General features: G+C 45.2%; 1 protein-coding gene across 2 annotated transcripts in view; it reads left to right on the top strand.

The window, feature by feature from the left end:
• PNPLA1 (patatin like phospholipase domain containing 1) overlaps positions 1 to 9,748 on the top strand; it is a 41,243-nt gene extending 31,495 nt beyond the window's left edge. For both annotated transcript variants that reach the window (XM_053602654.1, XM_053602655.1), the window contains 4 exons: positions 3,118 to 3,721; positions 5,775 to 5,794; positions 7,544 to 7,595; positions 9,029 to 9,748. In XM_053602654.1, coding sequence (XP_053458629.1) covers positions 3,118 to 3,721; positions 5,775 to 5,794; positions 7,544 to 7,595; positions 9,029 to 9,158 — 806 coding nt within the window. In that variant the 3' untranslated portion in view covers positions 9,159 to 9,748. The remainder of the gene's footprint in view (positions 1 to 3,117; positions 3,722 to 5,774; positions 5,795 to 7,543; positions 7,596 to 9,028) is intronic.
• The last annotated feature ends 10,455 nt before the right edge of the window (positions 9,749 to 20,203 follow it).

Genomic DNA, 20,203 nt, shown 5'->3' with positions numbered 1-20,203 from the left:
AAATGTTATAGTGGGGTAAATACATAATATGTACATAGCATGGGACGTTTGTTACAATAATGAACAATATTGATATGTTATTATTAATTGAAGGCTATAGTTTATTTAGCTTTCCTTAGTTTTTACCTAATGTCGTTTTTCTGTTCCAGGATCTCATTCAGGACACCACATTACATGTTTGTTTTTTTTTTTTTGCAGTTTTTAGCTGGGGCCAGGTTTGAACCCACCACCTCCGGTATATGGGGCCAGCGCCCTACTCCTTGAGCCACTGGCGCCGCCCCACATTACATTTTATTTATTTATTTAACCACACATGGTCAAGTCACTTGATTTCTTTATTTAACCACATTATACTCAGTTGTTATGTCTCCTGGGGCTCTTCTTGGTCATGACGATTTCTCAGACTTTTCTTGTTTTTAGTGACCTTGACAGATTTGACTACCCGGGGGTATTTTGAAGGACATCCCTCAGTTGGGGTTTTTCTGATGTTTTTCTCATGATCAGCCTGGATTATGGGTGTTTGGGAGAAAGGTCACAGAGATAAAGTGACATCACATCAAGGACATATGCCATCAATAAGACTTATCCCTGCCTATGAGGACCTTGATCACCTGGCTGAGGGAGGATTTGTCAAGTTTCTCTATTGTGAAGTTACTCCTTTCTCCCTCTGTCCATATTATAATCTTGGGAAGGAAGTCACTATAGGCAGTCCACACTTAAGGAATGAGGAGCTATGCTCCACTTCCTTAAGGGCCAAGTATCCACATAAATTATTTGGAATTCCTCTGCATGGGAAGTTTCTTTATTCTTCTTGATATGTTTGCTTATTAAATCATTGTTTACATCAGTATGAACTCACATGGAGTCCATATTATTAACATCTTTCCTTTATGGATCATGCTTTTGGTGTCTCAGCTAAGAAATCTTTTTTTTTAATTTTTTTTGCCAGGCTGGGTTTAAACCCGCCACCTCCCATATGTGGGGTCAGCACCCTACTCCTTGAGCCAAAGGCACCGCCCAAGAAATCTTTACCTTACTAAAGGCCACAGAGACTCTTCTCCTCCTATGTTTTCTTCTAGAAGTTTTAGTTTTTTGTTTTTCCATTTATTAATGACTTACTTTGAGTTAATTTTTGGATATGGCATGAGGCATAAATCAAAGGGTTTTGGGGGTCTTTTCCTGGTGGTTGTTTTATTGTTTGCGTATGGATATCCAATTGTTCCAGCATCGTTGAAAAGACTATTCTTCTCCATTGAAGTGGCTTTGCACCTTTGACTAAAATCAGTTGTCTATATATGTCATGAATCTATTTCCAGACTTTTATCTTGTACCTTGATAGAGTTCTCTATCTTTACACCAATACCATCACATTTGATCACTGTAGCTTTATAGTAAATCTTGAAACCAATAATGTTAGTCCTCCAATTCTGTTCTTTGCCAAAATTGTTTGGGCTAGTCTAGGATCCTTTGGATTTGCATGTGACTTTAGAATTAGTTTGTCCATTTCTACACAAAAAGCAATCACACTATATTTCTCTTGTCACCATATTCTCTCATCCTCTGCAATTGTCAACTCAAACTTTCCACTTTTCCCTGCTCCCCAGCAGAGGACCCTGCCTCCTGCTTCAAGAGAAAATCAAAGCCATCAGAGGAAACTTCCCTATTACCAAATACGCAGACTCACCTTTTCCTATCTCCCTGCCTCCTAGCACACTGAGGAAGCATCTCTTCCTGCCTAACGCCCACCCATTCACATGTGCTTCAGACCCTTCCCCATTTCAGTGTCCCCCAATGACTCATTATTCCCTTTCTCTCATATATCCAATCTTCCACTCTCAACTGGATCCTAACCAGCAATTTTCAAACTGCCCGTTTTCCTTGTTTTAGAGAACTTGCCCTGTGTTCTGCTCTCAGCCTCTCCTGGCTCCATCTGCTCCTTCCCCTTCTCACTCTGCATTTCCTCCTGAGGGGAATTCAACCAGAGCCGCCACCCCGGCCTCGGTCACCACTCCTGGGTGGTGCTCCCAAATACACATCTTTAACCTGATCTCTCTTCTGAGATTCAAACCTACATTCTACCAACTTGTCCTCTCTCCTTGAATATCTCACGGGTCCCCAAACAAACTTATAATCTGTGCTCTCCCTTTCCTCCCAGACCCAGTACCTGTCCATGGTCACCCTCTCAGGAAATGACACCAACATCCACAGCCCATGCAAGCCACAAACAAACCCCCACCCTCAGTTAACCCATCATTAGTTTTCATTTGTTTTACCTCCTAAACCGAATCTGCTAATCCTTTCTATGCTCTTCCATCTTTGAGCCCCAAACACCACCCAGCAGCACCTGGCAGGTTTGCCTGGTCCCTCTTGCCCTTCTCAGTGAGCCGAGCTGCAATGACCTTCTCAAAACCATCACCTCCCCTGCCTAAAAGTCATGCCACAAAAACACTGCCCATGGAACCAAGGATCCTCATTGCTGCCTATAAATGCCTATGTAGTCTGGCCCCTGTGGCCTCCTCAGCCCCCTGTCCCACCACAAACCCCAGCCTCCACCCCTACTCCAGCCACAGCGACCTCTGACCTTTCAGGCTCCTCCTCCTATGGCCTTTGTGGGCGTTTCCCTCCAGCGCTCCTCTCTGTCCCACCTGGCCATCCTGGACCACACCCCCTTACGAGCTCACTGCCACTCCCTCAAGGAAGCCTCCCTCCTTTATCGTACCATGTTCCTCTCCTTCTTAGCACTTGCTTCAGTTAAAACTTTAGGGAAAACAAAAATACTTTAGATTAGGGGCAGCACCTGTGGCTCAAAGGAGTAGGACGCTGGTCCCATATACCAGAGGTGGTGGGTTCAAACCCGGGCCAGGCCAAAAAAAAATGCAAAAAAAAAAAAAAAAATCAGATTATTTGAGTGGGCAATGCCTGATTCCCCACTCTAGCTCCAGAAGGCCAAGAATATCTCCATTGCTTTTACTCACTATAAATTCATAGGTAGGAAAGGCCATTGAAAAGCACTAATCCTATTTATGAAAAGAACATGGGAAACCATTTTTTGCAACTCAGTGCTGACACAGGGCTTAGTAACGCCACCTATGACCCCATGGCTGTTGTTTCTCCTAGATGCTGCCTACCTTAATTCTCCCTCCAAGAGAGTGATTTTCCCCCGAGTAGAAGTGTACTGCCAGATAGAACTCGCCCTTGGCAATGAGTGCCCCAAACTCAGTCAGCCAAGCCTCCAGTCACAGCAGCCCAGTCTGGAAGGATCTACAGAACTTCATAAGCAGTGGGCTCCCAAAGGGGATGAAAAAGGTGGCCATGTTCCACCTGTGTCCCCACCTGTGCAGACACCAGCTCCCACCTGTGAGTGGCTTGTGGAGTCACCTGTTTCACTACCTGTCTCCTCATCTGAGCAGTTACCTGCGTTGCCACTAGCCTCATCACTGCCACATTCTCCAGCTGACTGGCCACCCAGATCACTCTCAGCTATGCACTCACCACCTGGCCCACCAATGCCCATCACACCACCTGGACTATCACCCGTGTCACCTCAGCAGCAGGTACCACCATCTGGATCACCACCCCAACCCCCACCCACCCTGGCACCTATATCACCCAGGTCATCCCTGGGACCTTCAGCTGTGAGGAGACCTCTGACATCATCATCACCTACACAGCCACCTGTGGAGGAACTGGGCCCAGAACAGTTCCCAGGTAGGACCCTTCTGTCTTCTCACGGTGTCCTTGGTAAGTGTGTAGCACCAGCGTGGCTGATAATCACTGCTTTAGGGGTAAATTGAAGTTAGTTTCAATGGCTCTGCCTCTTGGAGTACATACAGGCTGCCACCACACGGGGCAGTGTCATTGACATTTGCTCATTCCCTTAGTGTAGTGGTTCTCAGTGTGGTCCCTCCACGGGCAGCAAAAGCATCATCTTGGAACTTGTTGGAAATGACAATGCTGAGGCCCTACCTACTAAATAACAAACTTTGGGCTTGGATTTCCCCCTCTGCTGCTGGAGGTTCTGTTCCCCCTCTTTTGGCTTATCAATCATTCTATCAATCTTTCTCTGTCAATAAACTCTATCCTGTCATTTAAAAAAATAAATAAGTAAATCACAAACTTTGGGATCTTGGCCCAGCTGTCTGTCCTTTCTTACAAGCTTCCAGGTGATCTTTTTGCCCACTCCCATTTGATAACCACTGTTCAGTAGAGTTTTACTGTGAAAGCTACTATGCTGGGCAGTGCTACTCAAAGAGTTGTCTGCAGCCCAGGGCTGCCCCTGAATTGTTTGTTCCCAGCTAATGATGGAATGAGTGCAGAAACAGAGAAAGTATTTAGAAATGTTTACAGCACTAAGATATTGCCACAAGACATAAGAGCTTGATCATTTTTTACTAGTCATTTGCACTGTATTTTACAAAAGTACTAGTCTATAGAATTGCAGGCCAGGCACAGTGACTCACACCTGTAATCCTAGCACTTGGGGAGGCTGAGGTGGGAGGACTGTTTGAGGTAAAGAATTGGAGACCAGCCTGAGCAAGAGCAAGACCTCATCTCTACTAAAAATAGAAAAAAAACTAGTCAGGTGTGGTGAAGCTGTCTAGTTTTATGGAGGCTGTGACAGGAGGATCACTTAAACCCAGAAGTCTGAGATTGCACTGAGCTGTGATGACACTACTACACTCTATTCAGGGCACAGAGCGAGATTCTGTCTGAAAAAAAATTGCAAATCAAATTTTTATTTCTTATTTTTTTGAGACAGAGCTTCAAGCTGTTGCCCTGGGTAGAGTGCTGTGGCATCAGAGCTCACAGCAACCTCCAACTCCTGAGCTTAAGTGATTCTCTTGCCTTAGCCTCCCAAGTAGCTGGGACTACAGGTGCCCGCCACAACGCCCAGCTATTTTTTGTTTGTAGTTGTCATTGTTGTTTGGTGGGCCCAGTCTGGATTCGAACCTGCCAGCTCTGGTATATGTGGCTGGCGCCTTAGCTTAAGCAGCCACAGGTGCCGAGCTGCAAATCAAATTTTTAAAAAATTGTTCATTGCTATAGATGGTTTGAGAAGGGATCCAATAGAGAGATGGAGCATTTCAACTCTCCTTACTCTCTGGAAATCTCTCTCATGGAGGAGATGACATGGATATTAACCTTCAAAATACAAGAAATATTAAATACCATATAGTTAATAAAAACATGGAGTTGGAGGGTATTCAAAGAAAATAATAGATCACTTTTTTCTTGGAGAATGTGAAAGTCTTCTTGGAGGTTATAGGTGATTTAAAATGGGCAGGATTTGAATAATCATGGTTTGTAGGATTGGACGGGATGGAGTAGAAACAGCATTCCAGATTTAGTTTATTTACAAGGCTCAGGTGCAGGGTAGGAAAGTGTGAGGTACAGTCAGGATGAAGAGGACATATGTGTGACCACCATGGATGGTCTGGGTGGAGACAGAGGGAGAGGGACCCAAATGAGGGACTGAAACCGGGTTGCAGATTCTTCACAGTCCAGCAGCCAAATTCCCACTGTTATGATAAACATCACACCAAGGTCTCCTTCTTTGGGCATCTGCCCCAAGTCAAGGATGACCCATCTTCCTCTCAAATAGAGGATTAAAAGAATCAAATAGTGGGTGGCGCCTGTGGCTCAGTGAGTAGGGCGCCGGCCCCATATACTGAGGGTGATGGGTTCAAACCCAGCCCCGGCCAAACTGCAACAAAAAATAGCCAGGTGTTGTGGCGGGCAACTGTAATCCCAGCTACTCAGGAGGCTGAGGCAAGAGAATCGCCTAAGCCCAAGAGCTGGAGGTTGCTGTGAGCTGTGATGCTACAGCACTCTACGAGGGTGATAAAGTGAAACTCTGTCTCTAAAAAACAAAACAAAAAAAATCAAATAGTACTTTGATTCTTTTAATTACAATGAGACAAAAATATCAATATATTAAGAGTCAAAAAATTGATCAGCCAATTGTTTGTGGTTTTTTTTTTGGAATTGTACTGCTTTCATATATTTTTTTTTTTATTGTTGGGGATTCATTGAGGGTACAATAAGCCAGGTTACATTGATTGCAATTGTTAGGCAATGTCCCTCTTGCAATCATGTCTTGCCCCCATAAAGTGTGACACACACCAAAGACCCACCCCCTCCCTCCAATTGTTTGTGTTTTACATGCTTGCTTATTTCCATTACGCACACCTGTGCATTAAGGTGTGCATCTCCAGGGGCCCAAGCAACCCTGGGCCCAGAGTTGGCATTCCTCACTCCCAGTGATTTTGCCTCCCAGGAGACAAGTTAGTAATATCTGCACACATTTTTGGTTGTCACCTAGCAGCTAGAGGTCAGGGATGCTGCTCAATGTCCTCTAATACACAGGACAACCCCACAGTGAAGAACTATCTAACCCATAACATCAATAGCAGGCACTAAGGTTGAGAAATCCTGTTATAAGGTGGCCTCAACAGCGACATCCATATGTGTGAGTTAGGCAGAGCAGAGCTCCCCAGACATAGTGTTAGAATCAATTAGTGATGGCCACAGTGGTATTGGAGGATGGGAGAATTATGAAAAGCCCTCGAAAAATTCATAAAGAGACCAGCCTCACTACAAATAGATTTGGGAGATCTAGGAATTTTTTTCCTAACAAAAAATTCCAGGTGGGGAAACCTAAATAAATTTTATATTACTTTTATTTACACACATTACATAATTACATATTAACATCCATATATTAAGTATCCCCATACTCACTGAGAATATGCAAAGGGCTTACTTAAGAACAATTATCGGGTGGTGCCTGTGGCTCAAGGAGTAGGGCGCCAGTCCCACATGCCAGAGGTGGCGGGTTCAAACCCAGCTCCGGCCAAAAACCACAAAAAAAAAAAAGAACAATTATCATAAGACTAGTAATATTCTTTACTCCAAGAGAAAAGAAAAAAGCATTCTATAAATCATGCAATAGAAAGTTCAGCCTTGGGTGGCGCTTGTGGCTCAGTGAGCAGGGCGCTGGCCCCATATACCGAGGGTGGTGGGTTCAAACCCGGCCCCTGCCGAACTACAACAAAAAAATAGCCGGGCGTTGTGGCGGGCGCCTGTAGTCCCAGCTACTCAGGAGGCTGAGACAAGAGAATCACTTAAGCCCAGGAGGTGGAGGTTGCTGTGAGCTGTGTGAGGCCACAGCACTCTACCGAGGGCGATAAAGTGAGACTCTGTCTCTACAAAAAAAAAAAGAAAAAAAAGAAAGTTCAGCCTCTTTCAGAGGATTTTCCTGAAAATGTTCTAACATGGTGCCTTCTGTGAGGGAATCATCTCTCACATTGCTTCAGGGGTCAACGTGGGCCCTTCTTCCACACATGCTCTGGCCTATGTCTCAGTCAAACCCAACAATACAATTCTGGCTGGAAATAGGAGAATCTGAGAATAGGAGAGTTCTTTACTATTTTTAAACATTCTAGCTTACTTACTATTGTTATTTCAAAATGACTAAATTTTGCTCACGTGTCCTGTATTTAACTTTTGACTCTAGCACCCCTTGCCTCCAGAAATCAAAAAGGCACGATGCCTCTGGTTAACACGAGGGAAACCATCGGCAAGTCTTACGTAATGTGAGTTTTTCCTTTGTTGGAAACATGTTATTTCTTTTGGGAAGAGGAAGGCGACCCAGCTAAGTGATACTTTCCATCTCTTTAGCAGCCCTGGGGTCCTTCCCCATGTCATGTGATCACAGTCCTCCCCCCTTTCTGTCTCACGAACCACCCCCTTCCTCTTATTCAGTGAGGGGGATGTGTCCATGTGGACGGTGTTGTTCTAATTAGCTTTCTCCTGTACACACTGGCATGCCCCTTTTTTGAGTACAGGGGGCAGATGTGCATCTGCTCCCTTTTATATTTTACTCTCTGATAATGCTCCAGTTCAAGAGAGATAGCAGGCACCCTGCACCCCAGCTTTAGTAGTTCCTATGTGGTATGAATGGAGGGACTCTGTCAAAGGCTTCTCTTGGTCCAAATTATTTTCTACCAGCATGATAAAGACTTAATAGTCCTGTGTTGTAAATAGTCCCCAGAAAATATTTTTATAATGCATATCAATTGTCTATGTTGTGCAATATATGCTTTGTTGTCATCTTCATAATAAGTTCAAGAGGGCTTGGAGATATATATATATATATATTTTTTTTTTTTTTTGAGACAGAGCCTCATGCTGTCACCCTGGGTAAAGTGCTGTGGCATCATAGCTCACAGCAAGCTCCAACTCCTGGGCTCAAGAGATTCTCCTGCCTCTGCCTCCCAAGTAGCTGGGACTACAGGCACCCGCCACAACGCCCAGCTACTTTTTGGTTGCAGCCGTCATTGTTTGGCAGGCCCGGGCTGGATTTGAACCCGCCAGCTCAGGTGTATGTGGCTGGCACCTTAGCTGCTTGAGCCGCAGGCACTGAGCCAGAGATCTATATATTTTTAACTTTCCTGGGGACTATATTACCCGGGCTCCCTTGATGGCTGAATGCTAATTGGTTCAGCCAGTGGAAGGCCCTGCAAGGGATCAGAGTGTGGGTCAAAGGTATTTTGCCCCTACAACCCCACCCCCAACCTCGCTCCTCCCTGCCCTTGGGCTGCTCTGGTGGTGGCTGGGTGTCTCTGAAGAGCAATGACCGAGCCATTCTTTTGATGTTTAAACTCCATATCACATCAAACATGTTAAAATTTACCTGCTTCCTGCATTAAGTGTAATTTTAACTATAAAACTTGTTGAAAGAGTTTGTATAAATTTAATAATTTTGAGCTTAGGCATAAACTATGCATTTCGTTCACATGATTTAAACTTTTTTGCATTTACATGACTGTATAGAAGCTTGAGTTTCACTTGGCTTGTTGGCATGATGTTCCTTAGGTAAATATTCATTGTTAGAAAAACAAAAGTTTGCCAGGGAACTCTGATGCTCAGAGTTGACAGCCACAGCTTAGCTGAGCAGGGAGAGCCCTGGTATTGGAGCGCCCAGGACAGGCCAATAATGAACCATCCTCTTCGTCTCTTTGCCCAGGGAGAGCCCTGCTGAAGACTCAAACTGGGTGAATAAGGTCTTCAAGAAGAACAAACAAAAGACAAGTGGCACCAGAAAAGGCTTCCCAAGACATTCGCGATCCAAAAAGCCAAGCAGCAAAGTGCAGTGAGCATGACTAATGTTTCTCAATTCCCACGGGGAGGAGCAGCTCCGGGAAATGTCTGCCAGGAGATTGCACACAGTGGGGGGGATCTTAGGCTTGGAGTCAGGCACATCCCACACACCATTCCTGCTCTGACTCAGTCTCACGTAGCTCGTCTGGTTAGGACACTTGGTCTCTCTGAACCTCAGTGTCCTGATCTGTAATATGACCATGATACCAACTCATAAGCTGAGAGTCTAATGCAGTCAGCTGTGTGAACCGCCTCACTGAGGGCAGGTGTGTAACAGCCTGCAGTTAGAAGTAGGACTGTGGTTACACAGCTCCCAGAGGTTCGCTAGCTACTGCTCAGCTTCTGAGTAGACTCCTCTTAAAGCCAAGCTAGACATGCAAGGGCCTACGTGACCCTCAACACATAATATACCTCCAATCTGGTGCCAGCCTATAGCTAAGATCCCTGATCAATATAGGCCTGCTTCTTATAGTGTTTGGATTGTATTACATTGTTGTTGATTTAGTCAGTCAACATTTATTGAGCATCTACTAAATGCCAGATACTCTCCTAGGCTCTGGCAATATCAAAATATGAATCAAACTCCATCTTTGACTTTCAGTAGTTAACTCCAAATCTAACTTTAGACAAATGGTAAGAATAAAACCTACTAATTTGCTGGACTTTGAACCTTATATAAAGAAAGTCATTTATTTATTGGAGACAGGGTCTTGCCCTATCACCCGTGCCTTAATCATAGCTCACTGTAGCCTTGCACTCCTGGGCTTGAGCGATTTTCCCACCTTGGCTTCCCAAACTTCCAGAATTACAGGCACAAGTCACCACACCCACTCCCAAGTTTCACTTTTTTACCAAACCATAATATTTTCATTAAAGGCACATGTATGCATTCAAAATGACAGGCTCAAACACAAACCAACCAGAGTATCATCTACAATTATTTCATTGGATTATGAAAGTATTCTCTGAATGGAACAGATCTACACTGTTTTTTAATTTGTTTGAAGCCTTTGTTGGTCAGAAAAATCTCTAATCATTCTAAGCAACATCCCTCCCTCCAGCTTGCTCTTGTTCCAAGTGGAGGTCCCTGGTAGGCACAGGGATTTATCAGATATACAAGGGTCAGAGGCTTACCCTGGTGGCCAAAGGCCCACCTCGAATTTGGGCAACTGCACACATGGTGGAGGGAAGCAGTACGGTGGGGGAAGAGCTTCTCAGAGCTGCTGCAGGAGGGGGGACAAACCCCATGAGACCCTTTCTGGACTGAAGGTGGAAAGGGGGGGTGTAGCATCTAGCGGCCAGTTGGAGGTCCCCAAGGACATGGTATCAATAATCCCATCCTGGGATATTTTTACTCTATTCCTTGGTGTCCAGCCCCAGGACTTCCCTTGACCTCTGAGTGTACATTTCTCTGTCTCTAGGAGCTCAGGGTCAAATTCATCCATGGGCAGCTAGGCAGGCCTACAGCAGGTGTGGGGAGCCTCCCTGGGACTAGGCGTGCTATCTGGGATCCAGGGCCAGATTCAGGTCCCTTAGTTCCAGAGCCAGTTCTCTTCCCACTACAGCAGGGCAGTAGGAACTCTGCAATTCAGCCACAGCCACCTTCCTTGATGAACCATCTAGAAATAAAGGTGCTCAATAAAGAAGCAGGGATTAATAAATTGTGGTATATGTACACCATGGAATATTATGCAGCCTTAAAGAAAGATGGAGACTTTACCTCTTTCATGTTTACATGGATGGAGCTGGAACATATTCTTCTTAGTGAAGTATCTCAAGAATGGAAGAAAAAGTACCCAATGTACTCAGCCCTACTATGAAACTAATTTAGGGTTTTCATATGAAAGCTATAACCCAGTTACAACCTAAGAATAGGGGGAAGGGGGAGAGGGAGTGGAGGGAGAGGGAAGGATGGGCAGAGGGAGGGAGATTGGTGGGATTATACCTGCGGTGCATCTTACAAGGGTACATGTGAAACTTAGTAAATGTAGAATATAAATGTCTTAACACAATAACTAAGAAAATGCCAGGAAGGCTATGTTAACCAGTGTGATGAAAATGTGTCAAAATGTTTATAAAACCAGTGTATGGTGCCCCATGATCGCATTAATGTACACAGTTATGATTTAACAATAAAAAAAAAGAAAGAAAAAAATAAAGAAGCAGGCTGTGATGAAAACAAACAATAAAACATTCATAAGCTATAGGAAACACTGTTGCCAGTGGGTCACACCTCTTGCACCAGGCAGGTGGTTGTCTGAGTGTTCTTTTATGGAACAGATGATGAGACTGCCTGAAGGCAATTTACCAACTGATGGTATTAAGCAATTCCAGGCTTTGAGCTTCAAAGGCCAGAGTAAGGGGTAGAAAAGAGAATCTCAAAAATATTAGGGATGGAGAAGGAGGCGTGATCCAGAAAGAGGAGAAATCTGCTCGTTTCCTCCCAAACTGAGGAACAATGTTGAGAGACATTGAGAGACAATGTCATGTCCATGTCCTGTGCAAACTCCTGGTCCCCAGCTGGTATCCCTGCCAACAAGAGGAGAGAAGCTAGAACAACAGCTGGATAACAAGGCAAGTCAGGACCTAATGACTGGTGTCCAGGCCTGTGTGGGACATTTGGGAAGGTTCTGGGATAGCTTGCAGGACTGGAACATCCAGAGAAAGGAGCAGAGGGGTTCTCTGAATGCATGGAGGAGGGACACCAAGAAGTCACCTCCTGTGATTCTGGATGGGGTAATTCCTGCATTAGCCCAGTGTACATATCACTTGAAAGAGATGTCATCGATATATTTTTGTTTTATACTTGCACTCTTTATAGAATGAGCAATTTTATTGCTTTTTCCAGCTTTAAAACCAATGTGCACATTAGAAAAAGTTCTTAAAATTTAAAAGGCATAAATAGAAAATAAATTCTCCAACACCCAGGTATCAATATTTGGGTGAATACCCTTCCATATTTTCCAAATATACATGTCCTTCTAAAAAATTTTTATGAAAATGGCATCATACACTTCATAAAAATACTGTTTTTTAGCCTGTTTTTTAACTTTAAATAGTATATTACGGGGGCAGCACCTGTGGCTCAGTGAGTAGGGCGCTGGCCCCATACACTGAAGGTGGCGGGTTTAAACCCGGCCCTGGCCAAACGGCAACAAAAAATAGCCGGGCGTTGTGGCATGCACCTGTAGTCCCAGCTACTGGGGAGGCTGAGGCAAGAGAATAGCCTAAGCCCAGGAAAAGGTTGCTGTAAGCTGTGACACCACGGCACTCTACCATGGGCAATAAAGTGAAGTGAGACTCTGTCTCTAAAAAATAAATAATAAATAAATAAATAGTATATTACAACTTCTTTCCGTGGCAAATACAGATTTATTGAATTTGTAATGGATCCATAATACTCTATTAGTGCAGATTTCATTTGTCCTTTATTCATGGACGTTTAGGTTTTTCCGATTTTTTACTACTGTCAACACTGCTAAGATAAATATCCTCGTTACTGGGCACAATGGCCCACACCTGTCGTCCCAGCTACACTAGAGGCTAAGGCAGAAAGACCACTTGGGGCCAGGGCACAACGATCCTGCCTGCCCTCCAGCCCGGGCAGCACAGTGAGACCTTGTCAGTATATTAAAATAAACAATTAAATAAATATCCTCATAAACACATCCTTGTGTACATATCCAGTTGTCTCCTTGGCATACATTTCCAGAACCAGAGTTTCTGGGTCACAAGGTCTGTCAGAGAAAAGTTTTGATACATGTTGCCAAATTGTCCTCAGGGGCCCAGCTACTCGGGAGGCTGAGGCAAGAGAATCGCTTAAGCCCAGGAGTTGGAGGTTGCTGTGAGCTGTGTGAGGCCACTGCACTCTACCGAGGGCCATAAAGTGAGACTCTGTCTCTACAAAAAAAAAAAAAATTGTCCTCACGGGGATTACAATGCTCTGCGCTCCTACCAGCAAATGAACTGGGGGGTGGGGGTGGAGTTCTGCCCACCACACACTCACCAACACGAAGCATCACAGGCTCCGCGTCCCTTGTCTGCAATGCTGAAACCGAAGCAGCTCTTAAAAAAGCAAAAATGTAAGGCTACTCACCTGTACAGACATGAGTTAAATAAACATGGGTTTATTTATGTCATTATTTATCCCTAGTATGAATTTTCATATACTTTCTTGCAGAAATGGTAATGCATTTCATTGCAGGGTGCTCCCCACACCCCACTGGGGGAAGTTACAAAACATGTGACAAAAGCATTAGCGTTATCTTTCTAAAATCTGAAACATTCTGGATTCAAGACACATCTGCCTCCAAGGGCAGATAAAAGATTGTGGGCCTATCTCAATCCTTTTATTTCAAACTGATTGGTGAGAACTAACATGCTTGCATTTTCCCTAAAATAGCCAGCCAGTCTTCTTGACATAATTTATTAAATAATCCACCCTTCCCCTGCTAATTTTAAATACTACCTGTATTATATACAAACTTTTCACTGCCATGTTCCATTGACCTGGCCATCCATTCCTTCATAAGTAGAGCAGAGATTTTGATTTTTTCATTTTTATTATTATCTTTTCAATGCCCTCCCTCCCTTGTAGAGGCATAGTATTTGAACCACTGAACTTTTTCTATGCTCTAATGTCTGGTAGGTCAGGTAACGTATTTCTGGTAGGATTAGGATTCAGAAAAAAATTTCTGAACTAATACCATGAGCCACAGCTCTGTTTCACATTTATTTTTTATTTTTATTTATTTATTATTTTTTTTTTTTTGGCCGGGGCTGGGTTTGAACCCGCCACCTCCGGCATATGGGAACCGGTGCCCTACTCCTTGAGCCACAGGTGCCGCCCTTATTTTTTATTTTTGAGACAGAGCCTCAAGCTGTCACCCTGGGTAGAGTGCTGTGGCATCACAGCTCACAGCAACCTCCAACTCCTAGGATTAAGCAATTCTCTTACCTCAGCTTCCCAAGTAGCTGGGACTACAGGCACCTGCCACAACACCTGGCTATTTTTTGGTTGTAGTTGTCATTGTTGTTTGGCAGGCCCGGGCTGTATTCGAACCCGCCAGCTCTGGTGTATGTGGCTGGTTGAGCTACAGGCGCTGAGCCTTCTACCATTTCTGCAAGAAAGTATATGAAAGATTTAATTATCTTTAAACCCTATGAGGTAGGCTCAGAGAAGTGAAGGCACTAATAAAATCACACAGCAAAGCCTCGTGTGCAGTAAAACATTCCAGGACATTGCTTCCTTCTGAACTAGGTTAGATGACACCCACAAGTACAAACATCGAGCTTGACAGGTGGTAGATACCCAGTTTTATCTTTGATTCAGGTCAAAAGTTGACTTTGACCTCCTGAATATATAATACCTTATATTTATTTTTCTTTCATAGCACACTTCTGTTCATTAAGCTTTAAATTTTTTAGAGTATTAAAGATGTATACACATTTTAATTACATAATTTGCTTTTGTACATTTTCAATCAAAGTTGTAAGTGTGTCCTTTGCCCAGAAAATGTGCATTGTACCAGTTAGGTATGAATTTACCCTACCCCTCCTCCCCATTCCCTATATTCATTAACTTGTATTTACTTAACCAACTTTCACTTAGTCCCTATTTTTTTTTTCTTTGAGACAGAACCTCAAGCTGTCCCCCTGAGTAGAGTGCTGTGGCATCATAGCTCACAGCAACCTCAAACTCCTGGGCTTAAGCAATTCTCTTGCCTCAGCCTCCCAAGTAGCTGGGACCACAGGCTATGGTGGTTGCAGTTGTCATTGTTGTTTGGCAGGCCCGGGCTGGATTTGAACCCGCCAGCTCTGGTGTATGTGGCTGGCGCCTTAGCCGCTTGAGCCACAGGCACCAAGCCTAGTCCCTGTTTTTTGATAGGCACTGGGGATACAACAGCCTTTAGTTTGCTTTGGAAGCAGAATGACATGTACACAGATCAGTTACGGAGATCTGCCTGGGTCAGTGGTTCACTAAATGTGATCCCAGGTGACTGGGAGCTTGTTAGGAATGCTAATTCTTGGGCCCACCCCCCAACCCACTGGATCAGAAACTTGGGCTGGGTCTTAGCAATGTGTATTTCTTTCTTTTTTTTTTTTTTTTTTTTTTTGGTTTTTTGGCCAGGGCTGGGTTTGAACCCGCCACCTCCGGCATATGGGACCGGCGCCCTACTCCTTGAGCCACAGGCGCCGCCAGCAATGTGTATTTCATAGCCCACCAGGTGACTGATGATGCTGGACTCTGAGAACCACTGGCTTAGGATAGGATAGAAGTACAGAGGACAGGCAGCCACTTTCCATCAGCTGGAGGGTCTTGGAAGATTTCCTGGAGGAGGGGAGGAGGATGAACAGAAGTTACTCAGACTGGCAATGGGAATACAGGAGGATATGCCAGGCATGTGGGATGGCCTAGAACCAGGAAATAGCAATCTATGCAAGCAGTTACTGCCATTGCAAAGATGGAGGTAGGAAGAGGCCTGGAGGTGAACTTGAAGACATGGCAGAAGGCAGGTGAGGCTGGTTTGGGTGCCCTGCTAATGAAGTTGGACTTGCTGTGCAGTGCCAGGGAGTCATCAGAGCTTAAGCAACAGATTGACAGATTTGAAAATTATGGAGATTTGAGAATTATCTAAGAATGTACAAGTCCACATACAGCATTTCTCTGAGGAAGGCTCTGTGGGTGACTTCCTCCAATTTCCCAGAGAGAGCAAGTGACTTGCCCAGGGTCACATGGTCAGGGATTAGAACTGAGGCTGAGATTTCCCTTTGTCTCCTTTCTCCTTTCACGAGCTTCCTCATTTTCTCCCATCCAGGTATGTTCCTCACCCAGTTGACTTCCCTCTGCATTCTACTTCCAAGACAGTTTGGGTCACCTATAGACCTCACCCCAGCCCAATCCAGGAATACAGCTGCCCTGAGGTGTGGAATTCCCTAGAATGTCTCTGGAGGGGACATACTACCTGTTCTAAGGATGCTGAGGTGACCCCTGGGTCAATTGGCAATTCGGCTCCATTTCTTCTCTCACTCTTCCCTTCCTGATCACAGTCAAGGTCAACACTAGGCTGTCCAGCACCTTGTATACTAAGAAAATAGCACCCCATCCTGGGGAACTTGACAGTCAGTAGCTGGAAATTGGTTATAATATACTGATTTTATTGACTGGCAGCTACTAGCAAACTGTACAAATAACATATAAAGACACACATAAGTCTGTGAATTACCTACCCCTGTCTTACGGCACCACACGCTGGTGTAGTGTACAATCTGCACAACTGCACTGGGCAATCTGGAGACCACTCTACTCCTACACCCTTCCTAAGAAAAACAAGTATCAATTGAACTTTTATAAACTAATGTTTCCAACATGCCTTTATCACCTCCCAGTGGAGAATTCCATTTGCTGAGCTGCAAAGGACCCTTGCATAGTAAAGTGAATCCCCTACCTCGCTTTTGGTACAAATCAAGATTTCCAATCTGCATGCATCAGTTTGGCTATAAAGGGGCCTGGCTACCTTCCCAAACCATGTGAAGTCATAAAGGACATCCTGAGTGGAACTGCGTGAGGGAGGCCCTAGATAAGGGACTCAGAAATGATGAATCTATGTCCTTTTCTAGGAAGCTGTGAGCCAAAGGGGAAAACCTGAGCTGGAACAAAAGAGACCCTGAGGCCAAGCCTGCTCCCCACTGCCCTCGGACATCCTCCCCTGACCCAACGCCAGGGGTGACATCCACTGCCAGTCCTGTTGATGCAGAGAGTTTCCTTGTAAAAACAGTCCAGTCTCTCCACTTCCCCACAATCCTTTCCACCCTTCCACTGCCCTGCCCTGGACAGACAGACAGACATCAATGCTGACCAGCACTGATGGGCCGTCCTCCCAAGCTTGGCCTGAGTTTGCTTCTTCAAGATGAGCCAGATCTTCCCTAGTCTTCCGGGGATCCAGTACACAGGCCAAAACTCTTGAGGCCCCACAGGACTGAGCCAAGGACAGTTTCCTATTTCCTTGATGTCAGGAGCCCAAGCTCTCCCACTTCTGTTTTGTTTTTAACTCTTCCAGGGTATAAAGGTGGACCTGGAACCACTGGATCACTCCTCAGTTGGTCACCGCACTCAACTGGTGGAGTTGGTGTGGCATTGGGGCAGCGGGATCTCTAAGAGCTCACAGGGACTGCGTGGCGTGGCCCCCATGTGTTGAGACAAGCTGAGCTTCCCCAGTCCTGGTGTGGATGTAGTGGGACGTAGAGGAAATGGAGGCCAAATGTCCCTTCTCCCCACTAGCACGAGTGAGGGCAGACTCTCTGTCTGCTGTTCACACCTCAGCAAAAAAACGTTCCATGAGAAAGACACCTTCAGCCTCAGATTTTCTAGCCTATCCAGAAAAATACTGCTGCTCCGCACCCCACAGAGCAGACACCCTCCTGCCCCAGCCAGAATGAGTGAGGAGGCCAGGGCTGCCGTGGGCCTTAGGCACATTTGCTTACCAAATGCTTCCATGCAAAACCCCAGGGGGGATGGGTTAAAAACACCACAACCCTGGACTCCAAGCCAGAGGAGGCCATATGCAAATTTAACGCCTGAGGTTGCAGGAGGGGGCTGCAGCAACAGGCCTGTGGAGCCTACATCTGACAGGGGCTTTCAGGGAACAAAACGTACCTTTGAGGGGCCTGAGAAGGACCAAAGTCCCAAATACCTCGCATTCTTTGCCCTTTCTGGTTGATTCTGTAGCCCAGATCAGTCAAGGGAGGAAAGCAGCTAGAGGTTGCGTGATGGGAAAGAGTTGGCCCTAAGAGGCCAAGTGGCTATGGGTCTTTTTCCCAACAGTGGTCCTCATGTTTGCAGAGGCCCAAGGCATATGGATCAGGACAGGGAGGGTTTCTCTCTTGCTTATTTCCTGGTACCCAAGGCAGACTCAAGCTTGATGATAATTACTCTTTTAACTCAAAGCTTGTATTTAGAGCCCAGATGCTCTTTTTTTTTTTTGGCCGGGGCTGGGTTTGAACCCGCCACCTCTGGCATATGGGACCGGCGCCCTACCCGCTGAGCCACAGGCGCCGCCCCTGAGCCCAGATGCTCTTAACGTTAGTTCTGCTACATTATCGATAAATTCCCTTGTGTATTCTCTTTCATCGGTTGCTTTCTCTTTTTCTCATTTTGATGTAATTAAAAGAATTGTTTTTACATTAGTTTCAGAGTTGCCAGATAAAATACAGGACATCTTGTTAAATGTGAATTTCAGATAAACAATGAATAATTATTTAGTAGGAATTTGTTGCCAATGTTGCAATTATTTATTGTTTATCTGAAATTCACATTTAACTGGGTATTCTGTATTTTTATTTTATAAATCTGGCAACCCTAAATTAGGTCCTTTTGCCATTTTTTTTCTCTCTCTCCCCTCCCCACTTCTCTCTCTCCCTGTTTAATCAGCACTAATGGATTATTTTTAGCGTGCCAAAATAAATTTGGCACCGCGCTTTGAAATTGGGAGTCTCCCATATGCCAAGGGCAAGGCCAGATCCCTCTCTTGCCTTCCAAACAAATGTATCTGAATGATGACAGCGTAGCCCTCCCTGTAACCTGGCAGGCACCTCCAACTCAACTGGTTCTGACCTCATTAGCTCTGACTCACCCACCTGGCTCCAGACTTCTCAGAGGGAGGGAATGAGGTTAATTATGTCCTGATGTCACTTGCCTACCTTTTAAAAGCCTTATAAAGCAGTAGGATCTCCAAGCACCTCAGTGTTCTAGAAAAGCGTCTGTGGTAGGAGTTAAGGGGGGTCTACCCTTACACACCCTCACATGGTGTCCCCTCGTATTCCTATCAACAAAAAAGCCCCACAATCAATGGGATCTATGAGCATCCTGAGGGCGGGGCTGTGTCTTTTGCATTTGTGTGTTTTATAGAGTTGGCATCATGCCTGGTACACAGTAAGTACTTAATAGATATTGGTTGAATTAGACAATAAGGGGCTGGGTCACTGGAAGAGGACTTCCCAGAGCCCAGTCCTGGCCTGGTGCTCTCTATAGCTGGCTGTGTAATCTTGAAGAAGGCACTTCCCCACTCTGAGCCTGGGTCTCCTCCTTTGTGAGAGAAGGGTAATAACACTGCCTTTCTGCTTTCTAAGGGGAGCATTGCAGTGGGCCCTCAAGGGTTGGGAAAGGATGCATTCCATATCTTTCCATGGAGAACACATTCTATGGGCTGAAAACCCAGCACTGCATTCTGAAAATTTTTACCCTGGTCGTAAGCGACAGAATTTGGGCACCAGAGTGTAGAGACTAATAAGAAATTATGCAGACGGCTCAGCGCCTGTAGCTCAGTGGTTACAGCACCAGCCACATACATGGGGCTGGCCAGTTTGAGCCCAGCCTGGGCCTGCTAAACAACAATAACAAGTACAATAAAAAAATAAAAAAAATAGGGAGGCACCTGTGGCCCAAAGGAGTAGGATGTTGGCCCCATATGCTGGAGGTGGCGGGTTCAAACCCAGCCCCTGCCAAAAACTACAAAAAAACAGAAAGAAAATAGCCAGGCATTGTGGGCTCCTGTAGTCCCAGCTGCTTGGGAGGCTGAAGCAAGAGAATTGCTTAAGCCCAAGAGTTTGAGGTTGCTGTGAGCTGTGATGTCACAGCACTCTACCAAGGGTAATATAGTGAGACTCTGTCTCAAAAAAAATAAATGATGCAAAATCAGGACTGGCCCAGATTTTTTCTAAGACCTATAATGAACTATCACCTTGAGAGTCAGAATTATAGGATGTCAATTCTGGAGGGTAGATATCTTGTTCCCAAGGTCACCAACCCAGGCCTCCTGATACTCAGCCCAGGACACGTTTTTAAACTGCCTCAGTGAGTTGGCACTCTCTACATCCCAAGTTCAGGTGTCCCCCCTGGAGAAAAACCAGACAGGAGCCCCAGGCCGAGACAAGAAGGCTGACCCCCAAAGCCTCGCAGGCACCAGACTCTCCTAGACGTGGCAGGAAGGCATCTGTACTGCTTCCATGGTGAATAAACCAGATCACATCTTTGTGCCAGTCA

Source organism: Nycticebus coucang, chromosome 9 (genome assembly GCF_027406575.1).
Source record: "Nycticebus coucang isolate mNycCou1 chromosome 9, mNycCou1.pri, whole genome shotgun sequence".
In the NCBI taxonomy this organism is placed as follows: Eukaryota; Metazoa; Chordata; class Mammalia; order Primates; family Lorisidae; genus Nycticebus; species Nycticebus coucang.
Note: the sequence above shows the minus strand (reverse complement) of the source record. Positions and strands in the feature narration are given on the sequence as shown.